This window comes from Rhinolophus hipposideros (genome assembly GCF_964194185.1).
Source record: "Rhinolophus hipposideros genome assembly, chromosome: 1".
Taxonomy (NCBI): Eukaryota; Metazoa; Chordata; class Mammalia; order Chiroptera; family Rhinolophidae; genus Rhinolophus; species Rhinolophus hipposideros.
The window spans coordinates 11,185,381-11,210,305 of NC_138047.1; the positions used below are offsets into that span (position 1 = coordinate 11,185,381).

Consider the following 24,925-nt stretch of genomic DNA (forward strand, 5'->3'; position numbering starts at 1 on the left):
TGGCTTTCACCAGGTCCTCCCTCTGGGAGAAATCTTCCCCTCCAGCCCTGACCATGAATTCAATTTCTCCCTTAAGTGCTTGGCACCTTTTGAGCTGCTGCCCCAGTGTTGGAGCTCAGAGCGAGTGAGTCTGTCAGCAAGTAAGTTCATGAGTGGGCCATTTAAGGGGATTGCCTGGGACCGTAGCCACAATCTCCATTGGTTATCACTGTCAGAAGTTATGGAGACGTCTCTCCCCAGCACTGAAACCTTGGGCTATGGAGCCCGATGGGTGGCTGGGACCCCTCGCTCCTCTGGGGAGGACCTCCACAGCTGAGCTATCTGTCCTGATTTTTAATGGTCACAGGTGCACATGGGACCAGCCCGTTTAATGTCTCTGCCTCTCCTACGAGTCTCAAGGTGGCTTCTTCTGTATGTCCATAGTTGTAGGGTTTTGGTTCAGCTAGATCTTGGGCAATTCTCAATAATGGTTGTTCTGTAGTTTAGTTGTAATTGATGTGATCCTGAGAGGAGGTGAACACAGCGTTTATCTACTCCACCATCTTGACTGGAAATGTCTCTATTGATTGAATTTTATTTTCACCTTTATTAGAGTTGTTGATTATTATAATCCCCAAAATGCAGTACCTCGTTCTCAATTTTGACAAAATAACCTTGACTATAAAATTGCTATGAAAGCTATCAAGGTTAATAAACATGGCATATTCTCTTTTTTTCCCTTTTAGTTTGGAATATGGGCAGATCAGCTTGGGGATGGCAGAGCCCATCTTATTGGAATTTACAGGAACAGGTACCACATATTTTCTTGTAAGATAGCTTTTCTGTTAAATATTAACATGAATCTTCTAATACTTTGTTGTTGTTTTTTTGAAGAAAGGGTGAAAAATGGGAGCTCCAATTAAAAGGCTCAGGAAAGACCCCATATTCCCGGTACAGTTTTTTTTTTTTTAACTTATCTAATTACAATTTGTCTTTATTACAATTGAAAATCTTTTTTTTATCTTATTTCCCATAGAAATGGTGATGGCAGAGCTGTACTTCGTTCCTCAGTGAGAGAATTTTTGTGTAGTGAGGCTATGCATTATCTTGGAATTCCAACTAGCAGAGCTGCAAGGTAACTCCTCTTTGAAGCTAACTTTCAGGAATGGATCATCTCCAGAAATGTGTCAGTAAATTGAGCAGATAAGTCTCTGTTATCATGATTTCTTATAGTTTGGGTACTTCTTGATAGCTTGCTAGCAGTTAAAGTGTAACTTTAATCGTTTGATTCTCTTATGTTCCAGTCTGGTTGTAAGTGATGATGAAGTATGGAGAGATCAGTTCTACAATGGAAACATTGTGAAAGAACGAGGTAATGACATTTTAAAGACTACTTACAGAAAATTAGACTAAGTTCTTAAACAAATATTGGACATTTTTGAAGTTTTTCTTTAAAAAATGACTCATGGTTCTTCCAGATATTTCAGTGTTTTCATGTTATAATAGAATATCCGTTTCCACATCCTTGTATCACTAATCCATCCATTTCAAAAGGCAAACATTGGAGAAGTGAATCAAAAATATTTATGGACAGCAGCAAAATGCTACAAAGCCAGTACATGAAACTTCATACACTTTCATCCCAGGAGAGCCCTTGGACCTTTTCTCAGAGCCTGGTTACTCTTACTACACGTTTACTTCCAATAGGTTCAGTTAACTTTTTCCTTAGCTTTTAGTAGGTTAGAAATAAAAAGTTAGAAAGGAGATGAGACAGTGTGCTATAGAGTAGCACAAGGGAGAGAGTGAGAGAAAGTTGATGCTGAATCTCTGGAGAAGGAGAGGTCCTGAAAATCAATAATAAACATATTTAATTGCTTCAAAAGCACAGTTATCAAGAACTACTGACAACCCCGTATGCTTTCTTGTGTCCTGTGTTCATCACTGTATCATGGGGCAGCATTATTAGTGATGCTCACAGTGATTCACCAAGAGCACATTTTATGTTGCTTGTATTTATTGCATAATGTGTTTTGATAATACTTTAATAAAAAACAGTCTCCTCCAAAGTATTCATGCTTAAAGAAATTAACACTTCTCTATCTTTATGGTATCTCTCCCCTTTAATTTCATCTGGATAAAATGGATACAGTAGGCCTGAAACAACCATTTAGGTCTTTTCTGTGTATGGTGATTGGAAATGAGTTTCCAACCACAGATTGTTTATGAGGGGCACAGCACTACTTACTTTTGTGACTGTGACATATATATTGTTAATCTGAATTCTGAACCATGATCATAATGGTTTCAAATGGTCCCAAGTATTTCTCATTTTTAGGTCATTAATAGAGTTTCTACATCTAAGTCTTCACATATATACAGATATTTCGATTCTGCTTTTACCTTACTATTTGCCCAGCAGCCACTGTGGTATACTGAGAAAAATGCCGGACAGTCAAAAATAATATGTGAAACCTAGAACTGGTTCTGCAGGATTTGATTTGTGACTAAGTCACGTTCTAACCTTGCTTCTCTATCGAAAATGAAGAGGTTAGATTAGATGATGCCTCCTGTGTCTTTCAGTGGCTATTCATTAAATAAACATTTAGAATAACTTATATAGCCGTTACATTATTTTTATAAGTGACTACATTTTTATTGCTCAAAAAAAAAAAACCCCATGAAAATAAATACCCAAATTAACATTGTGAAAAAGTCCTGACTGTATAGTAATTTGGTCAACTAGAAAATATTAATTGGCCCTTTTCTGTGTCTACCATTGGACTAAACTCTGAGGGAGGGTCCAGTAGGAGTAAGTATAGATAATAGTCCTATCCTTCAGAAGCTCAGTCTTTGTAGAGAAAAGACTGAAACCCGTGGAACAAATGAACCATAAAAAATAATGAGGTCAGTAAAAGGGGGGTCCATTTAGCTTTATGGAGGAACTGGGATTTAATCTTGTGCATAACATTAGGAAGGATTTCAGTACGCGGAGAAGAGGATGGGGGGTATGGAGAGCAGGGGGCGACAACATAAAGGCCCACAGGTAGCAGGAGGTCCTTGAGGGACAGCACCCACGCGTGGGAACTTTGGCGCCTGGGATAGTCTTCATCTTGACATCTAAACACTTGTAAGCACAGCATTGCTTATAAGAAAGAAACTTGAATTCCATTTGTTAATTGTATTACTGATACATATCTGTAATCAGTACAGAAGGGGGCTATAAGTCTACAAACCCACAGAATGCATAGATTCATGTTATTTCTTCAATATATTCATAAGTTAGGCCATATACAGACATTTATTTATTGAAGTTAATTTTCAGGTAGTTACACAAATAGAAGGCACTTGTAGGGATTATGCCATTGAAATAATTCCCTATTTCAGGATGAGGTACAGAGAAAAGTGACAGTTGAGGAGATAGTGGGAATCTGATGTTTGGAGTCTCACGGTTTGAACAGCCTTAAGCTAGGTTGGAGCCTCAGTGTTTCTAAAAGAGTTGTGATTCCTAACATTCTAATTGATTCAGATTTAAAGAAATAGAGAAAAAGAGGGTGTAAATTAGTCAATTTTTCAAATAAATTCAGTCACTGTATTCTGTTTTATTTAAATAATTTTATTTTAAGAAAAGCATATTATGCTATGATTGCATAGTTTGAAATAGTTTATGCTAAATTGAATGTTTCTTTTTCAGGTGCAGTAGTGCTGCGGGTTGCAAAATCATGGTTTAGAATTGGATCGTTAGAAATTTTGGCTCATTATGGTGAACTGGATTTACTAAGGTTAGAAAATGAAATTTGAAAAAATGGTAGAAAGCAATTGAAAAAAATGCTTATTGGGAAGTTGCTGGGAAGTTAAAATATTTTTGGTTTTCTTATAAGTAAAACCAAAAAATTCAATTAATAAGTATTTTTAACACTTGCTATGTCCCTAACATCATTTGGGTTTCCTAGGAGGCTAAAAAAAGAAGTATAAAATACAGTAGACCCTTTTCTCAAGGAATATTTTGTCTAATGTGGGACCCCGTTGCAGCTGATGGCCTTTGTGACACTCAGAGATCTGGGCTGAAGTGACTCAAACTCCCCAGTTCCGCAGACTCAAAAGGTCCAAGCTCTCCTTCTAATTTCTGGGATTTCCCAGTGTGCATCCTGTCTCATGTCTCTTTTCCTGGACTCCAGTTTTGACGTGTGTGATACCTGTCTCACGTCTGGGTCAACCCCTTAAACAGGATGGAAAAAAACAACAGACTAAATTTGCACAAAGCATTTAAGAACAGAGTCTCTGCATCTTACTGAAGATTTCTTCAGGGAAGAGAGAGGAAAAGCTTCCAAAGAGCTAAAGCAGTACATGCTTCCCCTTGTGTCATGCAGTACGGTTACCACCTTCCTCTGATATCTCGGTGCCTAAGGTATCCGTGCTCACAAAATTCAGTCTTCCGCAAGCAGACTAGCAAGACTTCGAACAAAAATATTTCCTTTTTAAAGAGGAATTCTACTACCATTTGTTATGATAATACAGTTTTAAAAAGTCGTTAGAAATATACAGATAAGAAAAAAATTCTCTTAGGCAAGCTAGAATCATTTGGAATATGGGTCCTATATTGTAGTTAACCAGCTTAGTAAAATCCAGGTACTTGGTCCATGAAGAATACAGGGAAAAAAGAAACGAGGAAAATGAATGCGCAGAGCAGAGAAGTCAGCACACTTGATATGACTCTTCTCTGAGTCTCTTACTTTAGCAATGTTTACTGAACTCAGGGTCATCCCAGCTTGTTGAGAGACTTGTCTGCCTTCACTGGGCATTATTTCTAACTTCCCATTGGTTTTTTGGGTTACTTCTGTTTGGATTCACCATGTCACTGAAATTGTTTCATCTGGTTGTCATACTTCAGTTGTGTTTCACTTCTCTCTCTGACATTTGATGTACATTGGTGACCACTTCATCCTTAAAATACCTCCACTGGCTAATATGACCATATATATACATATACACGTGTATATATATGTATATATGTATATGTATGTATGTGTGTTTATATACATGTATGTATATATGCATGCATATATATGTATATATGTATGTATGTGTGTGTATATATACACATATACACACACACACATATCTGTATGCCTTTTCGTTTCTAAATGCGTGAAATCGTTCTTGACACATAGGTACTTATTCAAGTTATTAAATGATTAAATTATTGAAAAATACATATACAAGCTCTAATCCATTCCTATTTTGACTGAGTTTTAGTAATAACCAAATCATATCTACAACCCCAATTTTTTTCTAGATTCTCTCTTATCCAATGCAATAAACTTGTACTTAGTCAACTCACTAGAATAGTTAGTTAAAATTGGGAATAAAAAATATGATACATATGCAATTTAAATATTTTAACTTCAAGCGCTGGCCAGCTTTTTCTTATCTCACTTGAAATAAATGTGACTTCTATGCAGTCATTTCCTGCTCTTTTATCTTTATACTCTTGATATATGTCTATTATTGTGTGTATTATATTATGTCTATTATTATGTGTATTATATTATGATATCATTATTTCTTTATATGTTCTTCTTCCCTGATAGACGATGTGTTCTGTGAGGGCTGGGTCTGGGTCTTGTCATTCTTCTTTCTAGAACTTGCACAAGGCTTGGCATACAAGTGCTGTAGGTACTCCATGAATGTTTATTGAGCTAATCTGAATTTGTAATATAATAAGATGGAATCTAATATGATCTCAGAAGCACATTTCCAAGTTTGATTGGTATTGAGGAACTATTTCTCTATGGCTTTTTTGGGAGTAAAATCTTATTTTGATTAAAAAAATTTTAAGCATGAATCTAATGAACTCATAAATGGCAAGGGTGGATTTAGATGATTGGATATTCAATTCTGTATTCTGAGGAACATTGATGCTCTCTCCTTTTCCTCTCCAGGTCGTTATTAGACTTCATCATACAGGAACACTTCCCCTCAGTAAATGTCCAAGAACCTAATAGATACGTGGTAAGTTTTGAAAGGGAAAGGGCAATAGTCTTGTTTTTTCTCATTGGCCTGCTAACATTAGCAGTTACAACTTAGAACTTAAAAAATTGGTATTAGGAAAGGAAATGTAGTGCTCTGTGAACACTGTGTTAGAGGAAGATAAGATGAACCACTTCATAAACAAGACATAGATAAGAAAGTTGTTTCGTTTGGAAGCTATCTTGAAGAAAAGAACAAGTGCTACTACATCCTGACTGTAACATTGTTTTTGGAGCAGCATTTGTAACTTGGTCACATATAATCTTTTCTTACACATTAGCGAGATAGCTATTTCTAGAGTTGTAGTTCTAAAATAAACATACCACATAATAGGAAAATGTGATTTTTTTTCTTGTAGAAATTTTTTTCATTTCATAACTTTTTCATTCTTTTAACAGTTGCTGAGAAGGGAATTCAGTTATTTTTCTTGGTGACTCATTTCAAAGTTTAGTAACGCACTTTGCTTGCATTTTACCTCTCTTGTGCTGAAGTCTCATGCTTTTCTTTTTCTTACGGGACATGGAGAAAGCCTGGTTATAATAATGTGTCTGAGCCTCTTATGTATTCTTTCTGGATGAATAATTCTGTTCTTCCATACATAATTTCCATTCCTTTAGTCATCGTTTGTCCCACCTTTGAATTCTTTTCATATTGTCCTTAACAGTTATCAGAAGATCCTAAAAGAGTATACATTACTGAAAATCTGAAAGTTTTCTAAATTTTATTTTAGGATTTTTTTTCCATTGTGGTATCTGAGACAGCACAACTTATTGCCTTGTGGATGTCTGTTGGTTTTGCTCATGGTAAGTTATCATATTGATGTTTCATTCTTCTGATGAGAAAGTAGAATTAATTTGTTAAAGCAGAAGACTTCTTTTTTGTATATTTCAAAATATACCTGCCAATGAGCTTCTTAACACTTACAATATATGAATTTATTTTTAGCAACAGGGAACCAATTCAATTTCCTCATGTTTAAAATGGTTTGAATAGAATAGTATACACAAAATAGAATAAGGATAACCTTTTGAGTATATACTATATTTAGGTCTCTTTAAAGCTATTTTTTAAATCCTAGTTATAAAGCAGTACATGCTTAGGATAAAGAATTTAAAATATACAGAAGTGATTCTGAGTTCTATCTCTGGGATAATCATTATTAATCATTTCATATCACATCTTCTAGACTTTTTTAAATGATATTCATACATCTACTATAAAAACAGCAGGGCTGGCTTATGTGCATTTGAAGCTATTTGTTGTACGAGCGTTGCATTGGAAGGAATAGCTGCCTGAGTTAAGGACAACTAAAACGCAAGTCACATATGGACTATCTCTAGATAAATACAAAGGGGAATCCCACATTACAAAACTTCTTGAAATGTTCTTTGATCATCACATGCATACTCTCTGTATCTCACTCGGGGTGGGATGGGGAGCAAGGTAGGTGTTTCAGAGTTTTTGCTATCACGAACTGGGCTGCAGTGACCGCCATGCACCTATAGCTTTGTATTCGGGAAGTTAAGACTTTGAGTATGAACTCCTAAAAGTGGAATGACTGGGTTAGAGAGTCTGTACATTTAACATTTTGATAAACATTGGCATCTCACTCTGAAAAGGGTTGGAACTCTATACGGAACACTATGCCACCATGCCCAAATATCCTGTTTTAGGTAGGCTATTGTTTCCATGGCTTCCTCCTGTCTCCCTCTCTGTCCCCATCCATGAGCTCCCTCGTCTAGGAGGTTACTCTCCCGCACAAATTGCTAGTGGTCGGCATCTCATGACTGTTACGGGGGTACATACCCATATTTTCACCGTTTTCCCTTCTCACAACCTTTGAAAATTAATCTTATTCTTTCACTAGTCTCAATCCCATTCCAAATAATGTATATATTTTAAACAAATGGTAGAAATTGAGGATAAATAAGAGGAGGTTTCATTTCTTGGGGCTTTTTTTCCTGTAGCATTTGAAATCTTTCGAGGAGGTAGTATAAAGCAAAAGACTAAATTTAATTTTAAAATACAGTTTTAATATATGTTAAGCTATTTGACTTCACCAGTTAAGCTTTCAATTGATAATCTAAATTTTTTTCATTTCTAAAGCAAATGCATTTCCATGACCTTTCTTATTCTGGATAATTTTATACAGTTACAAAATGCTTCATTATTTTATTATCATATTTTTGGAATTTTTTGTTGTTTTAGGTGTTTGTAATACTGATAACTTCAGTTTGTTATCCATTACAATTGACTATGGTCCATTTGGTTTTATGGAGGCTTATAATCCAGGTATATATGATTTATATATATGTGTATATATTCACTAAAAAATCATCACAGATTTATTTTAGATATAGCTAATACAGTGATGGGATTGTAGAAAGAATTGGGTTGATGCATAATATAGTCATTTTATGTGGTACTCAATCTTCCAGGTGCCATGGGGATACAAAAATGAGTCCTTTGTGGCCTCTGCCCTCAAGGAGTTACATGTTAGAGAAGATGAAATGAAAGATAGTAGGAAATATATTGTCAGACAGACATGGGTTTGAGTTCTGGCATCCAACCCTTAATGGCTCTGTGCCCTTGGACAAATTACTTAACCTCTCACCTCACTAACCTATAAAATCGAGGTGATATTAATACAATATTTACCACTGGAGGGATCAGAGCAGGCTTTGTAGATGACATGCTACTTGACTTGGAGTTTGAAATACATGTATGATGACCTGGAAATTCTTGTAGGTTAGAAATGTATTCTATTAGGCAAATATTCATATTTTATTTTTTTCAAATATTCATATTTTAAAAGACTTTCATTTATATGGGTATTAAGTATTTATATTACTTTTGAGTTAAATGTTTAATGTCAGCAAGTTTTTTGTCTAATAAATATAAATTTATTAAGTTTAGATACAAACTTAAAAAATAAAGAAGCTATTTATTATAATTATCCTCACTGTATAATGATAGTATTTTTGTTTGAAACAGATTTTGTACCAAACACATCTGATGATGAAAGAAGATATAAAATAGGAAATCAGGCTAATATCGGGATGTTTAATTTAAATAAATTATTACAAGCTCTAAACCCATTACTCGACCGAGGGCAAAAGCATCTGTGAGTAAATCTTAAATTTGCTAATTAAATCTGTGTGGAACTATATTTGTATAATGATCATTTTTTGAAAAGCAAGAAAATAACATTTTAAAAACCATCTTATTTAGTCTTTAATAATCATGGTATTTCAAACTATATATTTTTCTCTAGTACAGTTTAGGCTTTTTTCCATAACTGTCAGGATAAAGTGTTTTCTTATTTATTGCTTTTTTATTTCTTCTTTGATGCAAGAGTTAATTTATCACTGTTACTTTTTTTAAAGTTAAAATTTTTTTTTTTCAATTACAGTTGACATTCAATATTGTATTAGTTTCAGGTGTACAGCATAGTAGTTAGGTATTCATATAACTTATGAAGTGATCCCCCCAGTAAGTCTTGCACCCACCTGACACCGTCTATAGTTATTACAATATTATTGACTATATTCCCTAAGCTGTACTTTACATCCCCATAGCTATTTCATAACTGCCAATTTGTACTTAATCCCTTCACCTTTTTCACCCAGCCCCTCAACCTTCGTCCTATCTGGCAACCATCAGCTTGTTTTCTGTATCTATGAGTCTGTTTCTGTTTTATTTGTTTGTTTATTTTCTTTTTTAGTTTTCACATGTAAGTAAAATCGTATGGTATTTGTCTGTCTCTGTCTGGCTTCTTTCACTTAGCATAATACCCTCTAGGTCTATCCATGTTGTCACAAATGTTAAGATTTCATTTTTTTAATGCCTGAGTAATATTCCATTGTATAAATGTACCACTTCTTTATCCTCTTTTTTGATTGGAGCATTTAATCTTTTTACTTTTAAAGTGATTATTGATAGGTATGTAGTTATTGCCATTTTATTATTTTCTGATTGTTTTTATAGTTCTCTGTTTCTTATTCTCTTGCTCTCCTCTTGTATGTTGATGACTTTCTGTAGTGTTGTGCTTGGATTCCTTTTTCTTTATTTCTTTTATATCTTTTAGAGATTTTTGGTTTGTGGTTACCATGTGCTTCCTATACACCAAGCTATGTTTATAGCAGTGTGTCTTAAGTTGATGGTTGCTTAAGTTTGAACACCTTCTAAAATCACTACCAGTTTTACTCACCCCCTCCACATTTATATTTTTCTTATTGTATTTTTACTTCTTTTGTGTGTGTGTTTGTGTTTATCTCTTAATTGACTGTTTTAAATACATATGATCTTCCTACTTTTGCTTTTTAACCTTTGTACTAGCTTTAGTGCTGGTTGATCTACTGCTTTTATTATGTGTTTGCTTTTGTCAGTGAGAATTGTTTTCTTTGCAATATTTTCTTATTCATATTTTAAGTTTTTATCTTCTTCCAGAAGTCCCTTTATCCTTTCTTTTAATTCTGGTTTGGTGGTGATGAATTCATTTAGCTTTTTCTTGTCTGGGGAGCTCCTTATCTCTGGAGAGCGCTTTGATTTTAAATGATAGCTTTGCTGGGTAGAGCAGTCTTAGTTGTAGTTCCTTACTTTTTATCACTTTGAATATTTCATGCTATTCCCTTCTGGCCTGCAAGGTTTCCATTGAAAAATCAGCTGAGAGTCTTATGGGAACTCCCTTGTAGGTAATTAACTGCTTTTCTCTTGCTGCTTTTAAGATTCTCTTTGTCTTTAACCTTTGTCATTTCAATTATGATGTGTATTGGTGTGGGCCTCTTTGGATTTATCTTGTTTGGAACTCTCTGTACTTCCAGGACTTGTATGTCTGTTTCCTTCTCCAGGTTATGGAAGTTTTCTGTTGTCATTTCTTCAAATAGGTTTTCAATCTCTTGCTGTCTTTTCCTTCTGATACTCACTCCTATGATGCAAATGTTGTTACACTTGATGTTGTCCCAGAGGTTCCTTAAACTATGCTCAGTTTTAATTCTTTTTTCCTTTTACTGTTCTGATTAGGTGTTTTATACTACCTCATCTTCCAAATCGCTGATTCGATCCTTTTATTTCACCTGCTATTGATTCCATCTTATGCATTCTTCATTTCAGTTATTGTATTCTTCATTTCTGACTGGTTTGTTTTTATGTTTTCTATCTCCTTTTTTATGTTTCCTATCTCTTATAAAAGGTCTCATTGAATTGCTCTATTCTTCCCCTAAATTCATTGAACATCCTTATAACCAGTGTTTAGAACTCTGTGTCTGGTAGATTTCTTGCCTCCATTTTGTTTAGTCTTTTTCTGGAGATTTTCCCTGTTCTTTCATTTGGGACATGTTTCTTTGTTTCCTCATTTTGGCTGTCTCCCTGTGTTTGTTTCTGTATATTAGGTAGACCTGCTATGTCTCCTGTTCTTGGCAGAGTTGCGTTGTACAGTAGGTATCCTGTGGGACCCAGTGGCACAGCATCCTTGGTCACCAGAGCGGAATGCTTCAGGGTTGTCCTTCGTGTGTGTTGTGTGTGTTCTTCTGTTGTAGTTTAGCCTTGATTACTGTTGGCATGTCAATAAGTGGACTTGACCTTCAGGCTGATGGGCTGTGAGGACTGGCAGTGACTACAGTAGACAAGCTGTGTGTGCAGGCTGACCTCATTGAGAGGGGTTTGCTTTAGTGGGCCTCTGGTGCCTGCCAAATCCATCCTTCTGGTGTGTCATTTGTGGAGTTAATTGGATGGCACTCTGTTGTGGTCTCAAGCCGGTCACCAAGTGTGTTGGTTGTGGGGCTTCTTGGGAAGGGCTCTGGTGCAGGCAAAGGTCAGTCGGGCCAGGGACATTTGGTAGGAGCTACAGCGTGGTCTGCAGTTGGTAGCTGCCTGTACTGGGCTTGGAGACACCTGGGAGCGGTTATGCTGAGGCCAGCTGCCACTAGTGCTGGGCTTGAGGCTGCTTGTACTGTCAAGCAGTACAGGGCATGTTGAGGCCAGCTGCTGCTTGTTTGAGGTTTGTGGACCTTTGAGAGATTTTAGAAGAGTCTGTAGGGTGGGCCCCAGCCAGGCCAGCTGAATGTGTGGATTAGCCTCTGAAAGAGGTTTGGACCTGGCTCATGAATCGGGTGGGGGAGATCACAGAGAATCACCAGGGGTGTGAGCTGTGTTATCCAGGTTAATGGAGACTCAGACTTGGGGCTTGCTTGTGCCTGCCAGCTGTGTGGGGGAAGGCTCAACAAAGGAACAATGGCACCTGCTATTTAGTCTTGGAGAGCACTGCCCCTTCAGCCCTCGCCCTGAAGCTAGACAATTCAGTTCCTCCCGGTATGTCCCTGGTGCTCTTCAACCACTGTCCCTTTACTGGAGCCCAGGGAAAGAGTTTGTGAGCTAGTGAGTCTGTGCTTGAGCTGTTTAAGAGGACCCCTGGGGCTACAGCAGCCCTCCATCTCACCTGGACAGAATCCACACTGATTTTCACAGCCACATGTGTGGGGACTCCTCTTCCTATCACTGCTGCTCTGGGTTGGGAAGCCTGGTGTGGAGCTGAGACCCCTCCTCATGGGGGACCTCCATAGCCAAGATACCCCTCCATGCCACACATGTGTCTGGAACCAGCCCTCTTGTCTCCTCCCCTCCTACCAGTGTTGAAGTGGCTTCTCTTTATATCCTTAGTTATAGGAGTTCTGTTCAGCTAGACTTCTGGTGGTTCTCAAGGCTGTTCTATAATTTAGTTGTAATTTTGTTGTGGTTGTGGGAGGAGGTGAGCACAGTGTTTACCTACTCCACCATCTTGACCAGAAGTCTCTCACTGTTTTTCAATTTCTAAGTAGTTGGATTTACTTTGCCCATATTTTTATGATCAAAGAATGTATTTGGTAAAATCTGCTATTCAAAAGCGTATTAATGTTTCTTTATGGTGTAGCCCTGCTGTACCTCATGAGTGTGGGCCTGAGGCCTTGCTGTGACACACTAGGTTCTGCCTGCTTTCTCCAGGCCCTACAAGCTACTGGGCCCAAGAGTATGTTATTTGTTGATCACTGGACATTGAACTTTTTTTTTTTTTTTTTAAAGATTTTATTGGGGAATGGGAGCAGGACTTTATTGGGGAACAATGTGTACTTCCAGGACTTTTTCCAAGTCAAGTTGTCATTGTTGGTCTTTCAGTCTTAGTTGTGGAGGGCGCAGCTCAGCTCCAGGTCCAGTTGCTGTTGTTAGTTGCAGGGGGCGCAGCCCACTAACCCTTGCAGGAGTCGAATAGGCAACCTTGTGGTTGAGAGGACACGCTCCAACCTACTGAGCCATCTGGGAGCTCAGTGGCAGCTCAGCTCAAGGTGCTCTGTTCAATCTTAGTTGAAGGGGGTGCTGCCCACCATCTCTTGTGGGAGTCGAGGAATCAAACCGGCAACCTGGTGGTTGAGAGCCCACTGGCCCATGTGGGAATCGAACCGGCAGCCTTCGGTGTTAGGAGCATGGAGCTCCAACCGCCTGAGCCACCGGGCCGGCCCTGGACATTAAACTTTTTGAGGGCAGGGATCACATTCTATTCATTTCTGTGTCTCCAATGTATTTGCTAAGAGATAAAACATATTTTTCTTCATACTCTCTATACCACCATCCCCCAATCTAAAATTTACCGTTTTCAGTACAAGATTCCAAATGGAAGCCAAGTCATATAGTGATTTTATTAACCCAGGTTGCAAAAAAATTACTACAACAAAAATAAAGGTTTTTTTTCCACGTGTGCTTTCCTTAATTAATTTAACTTAAAGCTATATTGGTAATACAGTCACACAGTTCAAAATCACAGTGATATAAAATGATATTTATTAAGCAGTCTTCAACCTACCCTTGTCTTTATTAATTTTATATCCATTTTTCCCTGCAGAGTTCATTCATTCATTCAACAAATATTTATTAAGGTGCTCAGTATATGCCATATACTGTTCTAAGTGCTAATGGGACAGCAGTGAATAAAACAGCACGATAATTGTGCCCTCATTGTTCTTACTTCTGGTGTGACAGTCAATAAACAAATACATAAGTTATATAGTATTTTAGAAGGAGATAAGTATTATGGAGAAAAATAAAGTAACGGATAGGGAGTATAAGGAGTGGTTTGCAGTTTTAAAAGGATGGTCAGTGAAGAACTTGAGCAAAGGATTGAAGGAGTCACAGGAGAAAACCATGCAGATATCTGGCAGGGGTAGGGGGGAGGGGAGAGTGCTACAGGCAAGGGAATGGCCTGTGCAAAGGTCCTGAGGTGGGAGTGGAGTGTACATGGGATGTTTAGGGAACAGCCAGGCCAGTGTGGCTGCTGCAGAATGAGCCAAGGGGAAGAACTGTAGGGGATGAGGTCAGGAAGGTAAGGGGAGTGGAGCTGCAGACTGTGTTAAATTTTGTATTATTTAAAATACATTTAAGAATGTTAAGAAACAGAAACTTAATTTGTTTAAAGATGAATTTAAGGTTAAAACCTTTAATGTTTATATTTTTATGAAATATTTCTCTTATTTTCATATTTCCAGGCAAGTGAAATATTATTGTATTAGCTGAGATATTTGTAATGCATTATTTTGGGTCTAAGATGATTTTTAAAAATATACCAAAAACCCATTATATAACTCTTTAGTATTATAGAGACACATGAACATTTATCCTATAAGCTAATTATATATAGTAATGTTTCAGTAGTGACATGATTTGATCTGTAGTATATCCAAATCTTTGAGACAGTAAATTTATATTGATTTTCTCTAAGATCTAATATATAATTAACCACTAAACCAGAATCAGTAGCATATAATCTAATGTTATTTAATACATGAGAAGATTCACTTTGTTCTTGTAAAATTTAATTCAAGAATGTTAATTTTAAATCAATGCTTAACTGCCCTTTTTTATTCCCATAGTGCTGCCCAGATTCTTGAGGGGTATCCTGTTCTTTATTACACAAGGTTTGTCCATTTTGAATATAGATATTAAAGCATCCTGGTTGGTTTGAGGACAATTCTTAGAATAGTAAGAATTTGAATAGCAAATTGAATTGACATTTCACCTTTTAGATTTACAGAATTGTTCAAAGCTAAGTTGGGATTACTTGGAGAAAAGAAGGGTGATGGTGATTTAATTGCATTTCTCTTACATGTGAGTTTATCATTTTATCTTTTTTGATTAATATTTGAATTACTATTCAGCATATTCTTGAAGAATTGAGGTTGATAAATATATTTAATTTCATTAGCTCATGGAAAAGACAGAAGCTGATTTTACAATGACCTTTCGGCAGCTCAGTGAGATTACTCAAAGCCAGTTACAGGAACTCAACATTCCTCAGGTATTAATATGTGACATTTGGCTTTTTTCTTAATTCAGTTTTCTTTAACAGGTTTATTGAGGTATAATTTTCATTCCATAAAATTCCTCTTACCTTAAGTGTACAGTTCAGTGGTTTCTTAAATAATTTACAGATTTGTGCAGTTATTTATCATCATAGTTCAATTTGGGAACAAGTCCATCATACTTTAGATGCTTTGTGTCCTCTCCCAGCCCCAAACAACTAATTTACTTTCTGTCTCTCAAGGTTTTCACTTTCTAGACGTTTCCTATAAATGAAATCATGTGATATGTGGTCTCTTGCATCTGATTTTTACACTTAGCATGTCTTTGAGGTTCATCCGTGTTGTATCCTGTATCATCAGTTCTTTACTGTATTTCTAAGCAGTACTCTATTTTATGACACCATATTTTGCTGATCCATTTTCCAGTTGATGGACGTTTGGGTCATTTCCACTTTTTAGTTATTGTGAATAAATACTGCTGTGAACATTCATGTATCAGTTTTTGTGTGAACGTAAGTTTTCATTTCTCTTGGACAGATAATCGAGTGGAATCACTGGATTATTTAATAAATTTATGTTTAATTTTTTTAAGAAACTGCCAAACTATTTTCAAAGTGGCTGCACTTAATTCACTTTTAAGATTTTGTGATGTCTTTTCATTTCAGTATAATACATTGAGTACACTATTTATGGAATAATACAAGTATTACCAGAAGATTCGTACTTCTTATAGATTTTTAGAAACATAGATCTATTTATAAGGTCTTAGTCTTTTATATTGCAATCATTGTTTTTATCGTTTTTGAAATTAAAATCTATCCTTATTTTTTAAATTTTAATTTCTTCATTATATTTCAAGACATTCTCTGTATAATTAATGTTATCGTTTCATAAATTTTTAAAAAATTCAGCCTCCTTTTTGCATTTTACAAGTACTTTTTGAGAACCCACTATTATTGATACCTTCTCCTGGGACAGGCATGAGAGTAAATGCTTTACAAAAATAATGAAAAATTAATAGTAATAATATAAGAACAATAATAGCTAACATTTAGTGAGTGCTTATTATGTTCCAGGCATATTCTAAGCATTTCACATGAATAATCTCTGCCAAAACATATGAGGCAGGTACAGTTGTGATCTGTGTTTTACTGATAAAGAAACCAAGGCACAGAGAGGTCATGTAACTAGCACCAGGTCACACAACTAGTAAATGTCTGGCTGGATTCAAACACTGGCCGCTTTCTCCAGAGGCCATGCTCTTAACCTCTGGGCTTTGCTGCACCTTCCTTGTGTAAGCCCTCCTTAGCAGTAGCTCAATATAGTAATAGTAGTAAAATTGGTTGTGCTTTTAACTTATTTTCTGTCAATAGGAACGCAGCAGGATCTGATTCTCACGTCACAGGCCTGATGAGGCTCCTTCTTAAGGCATTTTTATGCTAATTGGACATTTAGTCTGTGGCTCTGGGTCATAGAATTTCAGTTAGAGAATGCTCTGAGCAGTGAGTAAGCCGTCTATGAACCTCTAATTCCCAGGCACAGGCAGCTCCTTCCCCCACCACAGAACACTTTGCCTTGGGTAAAAAATGGACTTGGGGTCCAGGGCAAAACTGTAGGATGGACCACTTCTTCCCTCAGTCTTTCGATGCAGTCAGTCGCCAAATGAAAGGTAGCCTGGGTTAAGTCATAAGGCTTAGAATTACTGTCCTGTGGAATTTGAGTCTAGATGTCATCATCCGGTAGCTAAATAAACTTGAGCATGTGATTTAACTTCTCTGAGACTCAGTTCTCTCATCAGTAATACAGGCAATCCCACGCTAGGCCCAACTTTTTAAATGTTTAAATACAGTCACATGGTTAAAAACCCTTGTGCCCATCCAGTGCATTCCCCTCTTCCATTCCTGGAGGAGGCTATTTTTATTAATTTATTATGGGTCCTTCCAGCATTTCTTGATGCAGATACAAGCATATACATACATATACGTATATATATATAAATATACATATATATACGTATATATATGTATATATATGTATATTGATATGTTCCACACACATTGTAAACCAAAATTCCCAAAGAGCTGTGGTAAAGAAGAGAGTATTCAGGTGAAAAGTTTGCAAACTGGGAAATTGCAGCTTCTGGTGGAAATGGAAAGTGTACTCCACTGAGACAAAGGGGAGGCTGCCTTTTATATAGAAAATTTCCAGCCAGGTTCCCAGTTGGTCCAATTTTATGCAAATGAGTTTCTGAATTCCTACAGCTTTGATTGATCTAAATCATGCATTGTGATTGGTTGTTGTAGAGCAGTTCTGATTGGCCTGTATAGATGTAAATGAAGATATAATTGTGCAGTTCTTGGATGGAGCAGGTCTCAGTCTGTTGGTAGAGAGACAAAACCAGGGCTTCCCTCCAGTGGTTGACCCAGATGGTGGTGTAAGCAGGCAGAGCTCAGTGCCGGAAGCCAAGAGTTCATTCTGAGGTTTTCCCCAGTATGTAGAGTACTTGAGGAACCCCTGTCAGCAAATGGCTGCTAGGCCGTTGTTATTTATAAAATTTGGGTCCTCGGTTGACCATGGGGAGTTGACCATTGGGGTTCACATCAGATGAATCTTTCTTTTTGGGGTCCACAACATAGAAGATTGCATAGTTTATGTAATGTTTGCACCTTGTATGATAGTATGTCTTGAAGATAATTTTATATTAATACATAGAAATAATCCTTATTCATTTTACAGTTGCAAAACATCCCATTTGTAAGTGTGCCATATTTTATTTAACCAGTTCCCTACAACGGACTTGTGTTGTTTCCAACTTGTGCTGTTAAAAGTTTATGTAGTTCATTTCATTTGGTACAGATGTATTTGTAGGGAATTTTTTAGAATGGATTTCTCTGTTAAAATATATGTGCATTTGTAGTTTTGCTACATGTTGCCAAACTGCCATGGACTTCAACATTTTGTATTTTTTATCAGCAAGATAAATCTTTTTAAGAGGGACAAATGTTTATTAAATACAAAGGTAAAAATAAATGCTTGAGATGTTGTCTTCTTAAAGGTTTAGTCTCCTAACATTCTTGATCCAGTTGTGAAAATAGTCTCAGGCTTAGAATCACAAAATCTTCCATTGATAAAGGACCTTAAAAATCAATTCATTTTATAATATGGAGACGAAGGCCAAGAGAGGTTAAATGATTGCTGAATTCACACAGTAGTTTTTTACAAAGTCAGAGCTAGAACCAAAATTTCCTGCTGTCCAGTGCTCTTTTTATTATGCTGGGCCTGCCAATTTTTACTTTGTTAATTCTTACTTCTTCGATATTTGAAGCTCATGTTTTACTAAAAAAATAGTCCTTGTCTTCACATAGTGAAGCTGAAGCAAGAAAAATTGATTTTTCTGTCATTTTTACTACGTTTGGGAGGATATGTACTGTGGTGACTGAAGAGAGCAGGCCCTGGGGCAGATTGGGCAGATTCAAATCTGGGGGTCCCCTTTGCCAGGCCATGCAATCCTACACACGGTACTCAATTTTTTTAACCCTCACTTGCTTCATTTGAACCATAGGGTTAATAACAATACTTACCTTATAGGTGCTCAATAATTGTTAGCTATCAGTAGTGATTTCAGACCTCTGCTTTTTCAGTGTGATTTCCAGCAGAGAGAGTCCACTTGGGGTTTGAAGGAAGGGGAGCCATTATTGGAACTGTACTAACAAGAGGCTTCAGCTCTTACCACTCATTTGTAACTACTTTCAAACAAAAATAGTTGTCAGTGTAGGAAATGAGAGTTCAACTAGTTTTCTTTGAAAAAGAAGCATAGTACGTGTTATGGTAAAGGTAGGTATGGATATTAGTATTCATAATAAGAAAATAATTAGTATTAATTGTAAGAAAAATTATTGTCCTCACAGGCATGGATAGCCTTAAATTACATTTTTAGGAGTGATTTGAATAAAAAAATGTCTACTTATTCAGTAGGAAATGCAGAAAAATGTTAACCAATAAGCATCTTTGATATAATTTGAAAAATTAGAAGTGATTTCACCTATCGGAACTAATTATCATTTAATTAGTGATAATCATTAATTATCATTTAATGTATGGAAAACTGAGACAAAGTAATGTTAAAGTGACTTGTTGAAGCTCTTGACAGGTATCAATATTTAAATACTAAGAGCTGGGAAATTTAAGTGAGATCATTACACTTTTAATCGTTTATTAAAAATATAATAGTTAATTTCTTTTTTTGAATATGAAACCTTTTCAACTCCCTAATTGCTTATTCCTTTGTCTTAGCCTTTTATGTATATTTCTGTAACATTTTTATGACACTTTAAAAATATATTTTATATTGAATTATTTGTTTACACAATTTCCTTCTTAAATGCAAGGACCATGTCTTATGAATTTTTATATCCTTCTCACCTAACACAGTTGCTAGCACATAGTTGACACTGCATACATATTTCTCAAATGAATTTAATAGATGACTAAATAAAATGTAATTGCAAATTAAGTTTTTAAAAGTAAATTACACATTAAAGTGCATCTTTTGGAGCAAAAATTAATATAAGACCCGGTCCAGGTCTTAACGTAGTAGAGCTGATTGTCCAGTTAGGTCTTATTTTCAGGGTAACACGGTATTTCTACTTGAAATTGTATATTTTTTAAAAAGTCTGGATATTATAAGTTATTATTAAAGAATATAATGTAAAGGAACATGGAGTTAAATAAATATTAATATAAAGAGCAGTCTATTACTGTATTTTCATTTAGCAATTCTGGGCACTGAAGATGATTTCAAAGCACCAACTCTTTCCTGCCTGGGTGTCCCAGTACCTTTTGAGACTGAAGAGGTAAGGTAATCTACTGATTTCTTCAGCATAGTCAGTCCATCAGATTCTTCTCTTCCATTTTTCATAATTTCCTTTTGACTCCTGGGTATTTGCGTTGGCCGAGGCGTCTGTAGTAACACCTCAGCCATGCAGAGAGCATGCATCTATTCACCTCAGCTCGCTAATAACACAGTTCCCTAAGCTTCCCAAGCCCTTGAAGAGAGCTCCTCAGGCTTTCATTCAATGCCTACTGACTGGCACATCTTATACAACTGTAAGAAGTTACTTTGTTTCAAAACTCAAAATGAAGTATAAGCAACAGACATGGAAGAGTAAAGAAGTTGTAGGTAGTGGCAGCTGAAGAGACAGACAAGAAAACCACAGGGCATACGGAAACAAACAGTCTTTCACAGTTTAATGGCCACTGAGGACTATTTATAAAGATGACTCTGAGTAATTAAGAAAAAGTTAAATTATTTTCAGAAAACTATCTTTAAGATAAGGAAAGGTATCAGCCAATGTAGACTTTTTTAATTGGTAAAAAGAAGTTTTGGTGTTATCTAAAATAATTAAACAAGGTAGTATTTTACATATTGTTTAATCAACTCAGTATTTCCTGTCTTTCAGACACTGATTCAATGTGATTTTAAAATGTTTCCCCCCCCCAATATTTGTCTTGTGAAATAATTCCTATCCTTTGGAAAAAAAGACATGATTTGGGAGACAGTAGTTGATTTTGTGCTTTATTCATTTTTAGTAACATGAATGATTCAGATTCTGAAAGAAGAAAAAGAATGACAAGTAAGTAATCCTTTTGATTTTTTCAACTTTAAATTATCACCTCAAAGCAACATTTTTGAAAACTGGAAGTAATTGCTTGAGGGAACTGAATTTTTTTAACTAAAATAATTCTACGTGAGTATATTTTAGTTGAGAGTCATATATGAGCTTTTCTAATTTCAGCAGATGACTTTTAACCCAGAGCATGATAGCTTCGCTTTCAACAAGTTTGCATACTAATATTAAAATAAGATAGTCTTAAAAGGTGGTGGAGAGACAAGGTGGTTTGGGTTATGGGGAAAAGAACGTGAGTTTTGGAATCTGACAGATAATCTCATCTTTCCACTTTTTAGCTGTATGATCTGAAAGATATCTAACTCTCCAAGTTTTAAGGCCCTAAGCTATTGTCAAATGGGGAATATTTTGCAGGGATGTTATAATGATGAGCAGTAATATATGTAAGGTATCTTGTTTTAGTGGCTGGGCCATCATACATCAATAAACGATCGCTGTAAAAATAAATCACTTTTATATATTGATTTCAGTTTGCTATGTGATACTTGGCTGGGAGAAGTTAAAAATGGAAGTTAGTTCTTTTTGTAACGTGGGTCTACCAAGATCAAAGAAGTTAAGACAGAAGGACCTAAGTGCTGCTTACTCTTGCCTTAGCACTTGTATGGAGAACTAGTGTTATCATCAAGGTGCCTGATGCTATGTCGTTGAAATAAGGATACTGTAACACTCCATGTTAGGTTAGGGAATGAGACTGCTTCTTGAACTCAGGACATTATTGTAGAAATAAAAGCAGCTTTAGTTTTTATGGGGAAGAGAGTAATCTCTTGGGGGTCAGCATGGATCCAGTTGACAACCACTTATATCCATTTGGACAATCATACAGAATTTATTGGCCAGCTCAGAATATGGACAATCTCAGCAGTTAAGAGAAAGAAGAAATTGAAAGAAGGAAGTGTGGTGGTAGCCTTTAGTATTTGGACTTGTTTGGTTATGACAGGATGGATGAGATGGTAAAATGAAAGAAATTTAGTGAACTCAAAACTGCAGCTCTGAGTTATTTTAGAGAAATAATAAATGCTAAACAATGTAATATTAAGGAAGGGAAGAAAATAAGTTTCCACATTGACAACTCACTTATTTTTTAAAGGCACATGTCCATATATTATTGTATATTTAATTGATATGAAAATGTGAAATCATAAAAAAAAGCGATTTCACAAATTCATGTAACAGTGTGTGCCCAGGATGTGGAATTAAAGAATTATATAGGCATGAAGAAATGAACCTCTTAGAAGAAGCATGTATAGTTCAGTGAAGTCTGAACCCTCACTTCCCTTGAGGAGTCTTCATTTCTGTACATGCTCCTGATCAGAGTTTATTTTCCCTACGGAGGCAGTGTAGCATGGGTTCCAGAGTTAGACTAGCTGTTCTTGAGTTCTAGTTCTGCCATTTATTTCCTAGATGTTATTAAGCATGTCACTAGACCCCTGCCCATCATCCCTCTTTTTCTGTCGCTGGTGTGTATATATATTTAAACAGCTTTATTGAGGTATAATTTATGTCCCATAAAATTTCCCTGTTTTAAGTGTACAGTGATTATTATTATTTTTCTTACTAAATTAAAAAAATTGTACAATCATCATGAAATCCAGTTTTAAAACCTTTCTTTTCACTTGTGCTCTTTTTTGTTTCCTCATCCATAAAATACATTCACTTCATGGGTTGTTGCACAAATTCAATATGATAGTGGTTGGCACATACTCAGTACTCAATAAATACCAACTATTGTATTATTATAGAATATGTTAAATATCCTTGTCACAGGGATATTGTGAAACTGGGATGAATATAATGATTTTTAGAAACAAAACAACTAAAAATATATTGCCATTATATATCATTTCAAAACATTTAAAAAATCAATAGTAGACTAGAGGAGGATGTGCTATTATTTTTGGAAATGCTTCAAGTTTCAAGCAATGGTAACGTCAAAGATGGGTGTTTTAAAAGCCTTAGAAATATATTTTTTTAATTCTCAATATTTATTATTTTTAGGGCTCCAAATAATTCTAAGATCATAGCCACCAACGGGTGTTGATCATTTTTCTTGTATGTGCCCAGCCCAGGGTCATATTAAAACTTTGTTTAATAAACATATATTTTTAAAAAGTTTTTATTGGGGAGGGGGAACAGGACTTTATTGGTGAACAGTGTGTACTTCCAGGACTTTTTTCCAAGTCAAGTTGTTGTCCCTTCAATCTGAGTTGGGGAGGGTGCCGTTCAGCTTCAAGTTATTGTCCTTTCAGTCTTAGCTGTGGAGGGCACAGCTCAGCTCCAGGTCCAGTTGCTGTTGCTAGTTGCAGGGGGCGCAGCCCACCATCCCTTGCGGGAGTTGAACTGGCAACCTTGTGATTGAGAGCCCACTGGCTCATGTGGGAATTAAACTGGCAGCCTTCAGAGTTAGGAACATGGAGCTCTAACCGCCTGAGCCACCAGGCCGGCCCCTGTTTAATAAATATTTTGATTGGTATGATTACTGTAACACTCAGGACAGCCGTCGTTTTTATATTTAAAGAGGATAGTGTTTCTGATGGTGTTTACCTTGCGACTGTAATGATTAGTAAGGAAGTAGTCATTTCCATAGTTTCTAATGGAAAGAATAAGAGCAGGCTGCCAAAAGAAAACTAGCTAATGTACCAAAATGAAATCTTTCCATTTATTTTTGTTACCCTAGGTAGCTCCAGCATTATATGATTGGGTCTATGTTGCTAGGGAGTTTTTTTTGTTTGTTTGTTTTTGTTTTTTAAATCCTAAAATATCTGCCTCTGCAATAAAATGAGGTTGGTTGTAATTCTAAAAACCCTTCAGTGTAATTCTGCTTTTCTTTGTGCCTCGTAGTGAATTTGTGGCGCAAGCTCAGAAAAATCTTTGTCTCGATTGACAGCTGATGAAAGCCTAAGGCCAACTAACTTGGAATGCTGGATTTGAACCTCCTTATAGAATACAACCCTAGGCCTTGTCCACCCTCCCATCTGCCAAATGGCAAGGGCCCAGACTAGGCTGGCTCAACACAAACTTACCGCTTTTGAAAATAACACAAAGAGAATGCTAGACTGATTGCAAGTCAGTGATATTTCTTTTGTGTCCTGAGGAGCCTCAGTGGATACTAAACAAGATCATTTGGGAATCAAGGTGAAAGTGCTGTCAGTTAAGGTAACAGCGTAAATTTAAATTGTGGCCTCAAGTAGATATTTCTTTTATAGAAAATTAAAAGAAAATGTTTCTAATTCATCCTCTTGGGCATCAAAAAAAAGAGAGAGAGAAGAAAAAGTTGTTATATGTGAGATAATTTTTTCTCTTAAATTATTTTAATAACTATTTAACAATTATGAAAGTAAAATTTATTTATGTATATTTTATTGAATTAAATAAATCATAAATAGAACTGCCACTTTCCAGTTTCATTGCCAGAGCATCAGACATTAGGAGAGTGGTCAGCTTTTTATGGCTAGTGAGTCTGCTGAATTTCTGATACATTGATATTTTCCAATTGGAGGGCAGCGAGGGCATGCTTTATTTAAAATTATGATGTAGTCAGTAAAACATGATCTTAAGTCTCTTTTCCCAGCGCTAAATTTACTTATTTAGCAAACATAGATTAAGCCCCTATTATGTTCCATTTTTTTGCACAATTTCTTTAAAGCTGGAAAACAACAAAGATGAATTAGATACCTGCCCTTAGGTCGCCTATATTCTAGTGAATCAGTGATTATCAAATCGTATTGTTTGGACATAATCCTCCTTACCCCACTGCTTAAAATTTTAATGCCAACAGAAGTAACCCATAAACAGGAAGTTCTAAATCAGGTACAAATGTACAGAATTAGATAACTCCTCAAAGGCTCTTATAAATAGGTCTATAAGATTCTGATTTTCAAGTAGTTTGTATATTTATAATATGGCCCAAAG

The 24,925-nt window shown here is 36.0% G+C and overlaps 1 protein-coding gene across 5 annotated transcripts in view; it reads left to right on the top strand.

Annotated features, from left to right (window-relative positions):
- Positions 1-24,925, top strand: part of LOC308503023 (protein adenylyltransferase SelO-like) — a 41,444-nt gene that overhangs the window by 10,045 nt on the left and 6,474 nt on the right. For all 5 annotated transcript variants that reach the window (XM_081061743.1, XM_081061742.1, XM_081061744.1 and 2 more), the window contains 14 exons: positions 726-790; positions 874-930; positions 1,016-1,114; positions 1,284-1,351; positions 3,671-3,758; positions 5,919-5,988; positions 6,737-6,809; positions 8,215-8,298; positions 9,001-9,130; positions 14,901-14,945; positions 15,054-15,135; positions 15,233-15,325; positions 20,103-20,182; positions 20,919-20,962. In XM_081061743.1, the coding sequence (XP_080917869.1) occupies positions 726-790; positions 874-930; positions 1,016-1,114; positions 1,284-1,351; positions 3,671-3,758; positions 5,919-5,988; positions 6,737-6,809; positions 8,215-8,298; positions 9,001-9,130; positions 14,901-14,945; positions 15,054-15,135; positions 15,233-15,325; positions 20,103-20,182; positions 20,919-20,962 (1,078 nt within the window). The remainder of the gene's footprint in view (positions 1-725; positions 791-873; positions 931-1,015; positions 1,115-1,283; positions 1,352-3,670; positions 3,759-5,918; positions 5,989-6,736; positions 6,810-8,214; positions 8,299-9,000; positions 9,131-14,900; positions 14,946-15,053; positions 15,136-15,232; positions 15,326-20,102; positions 20,183-20,918; positions 20,963-24,925) is intronic.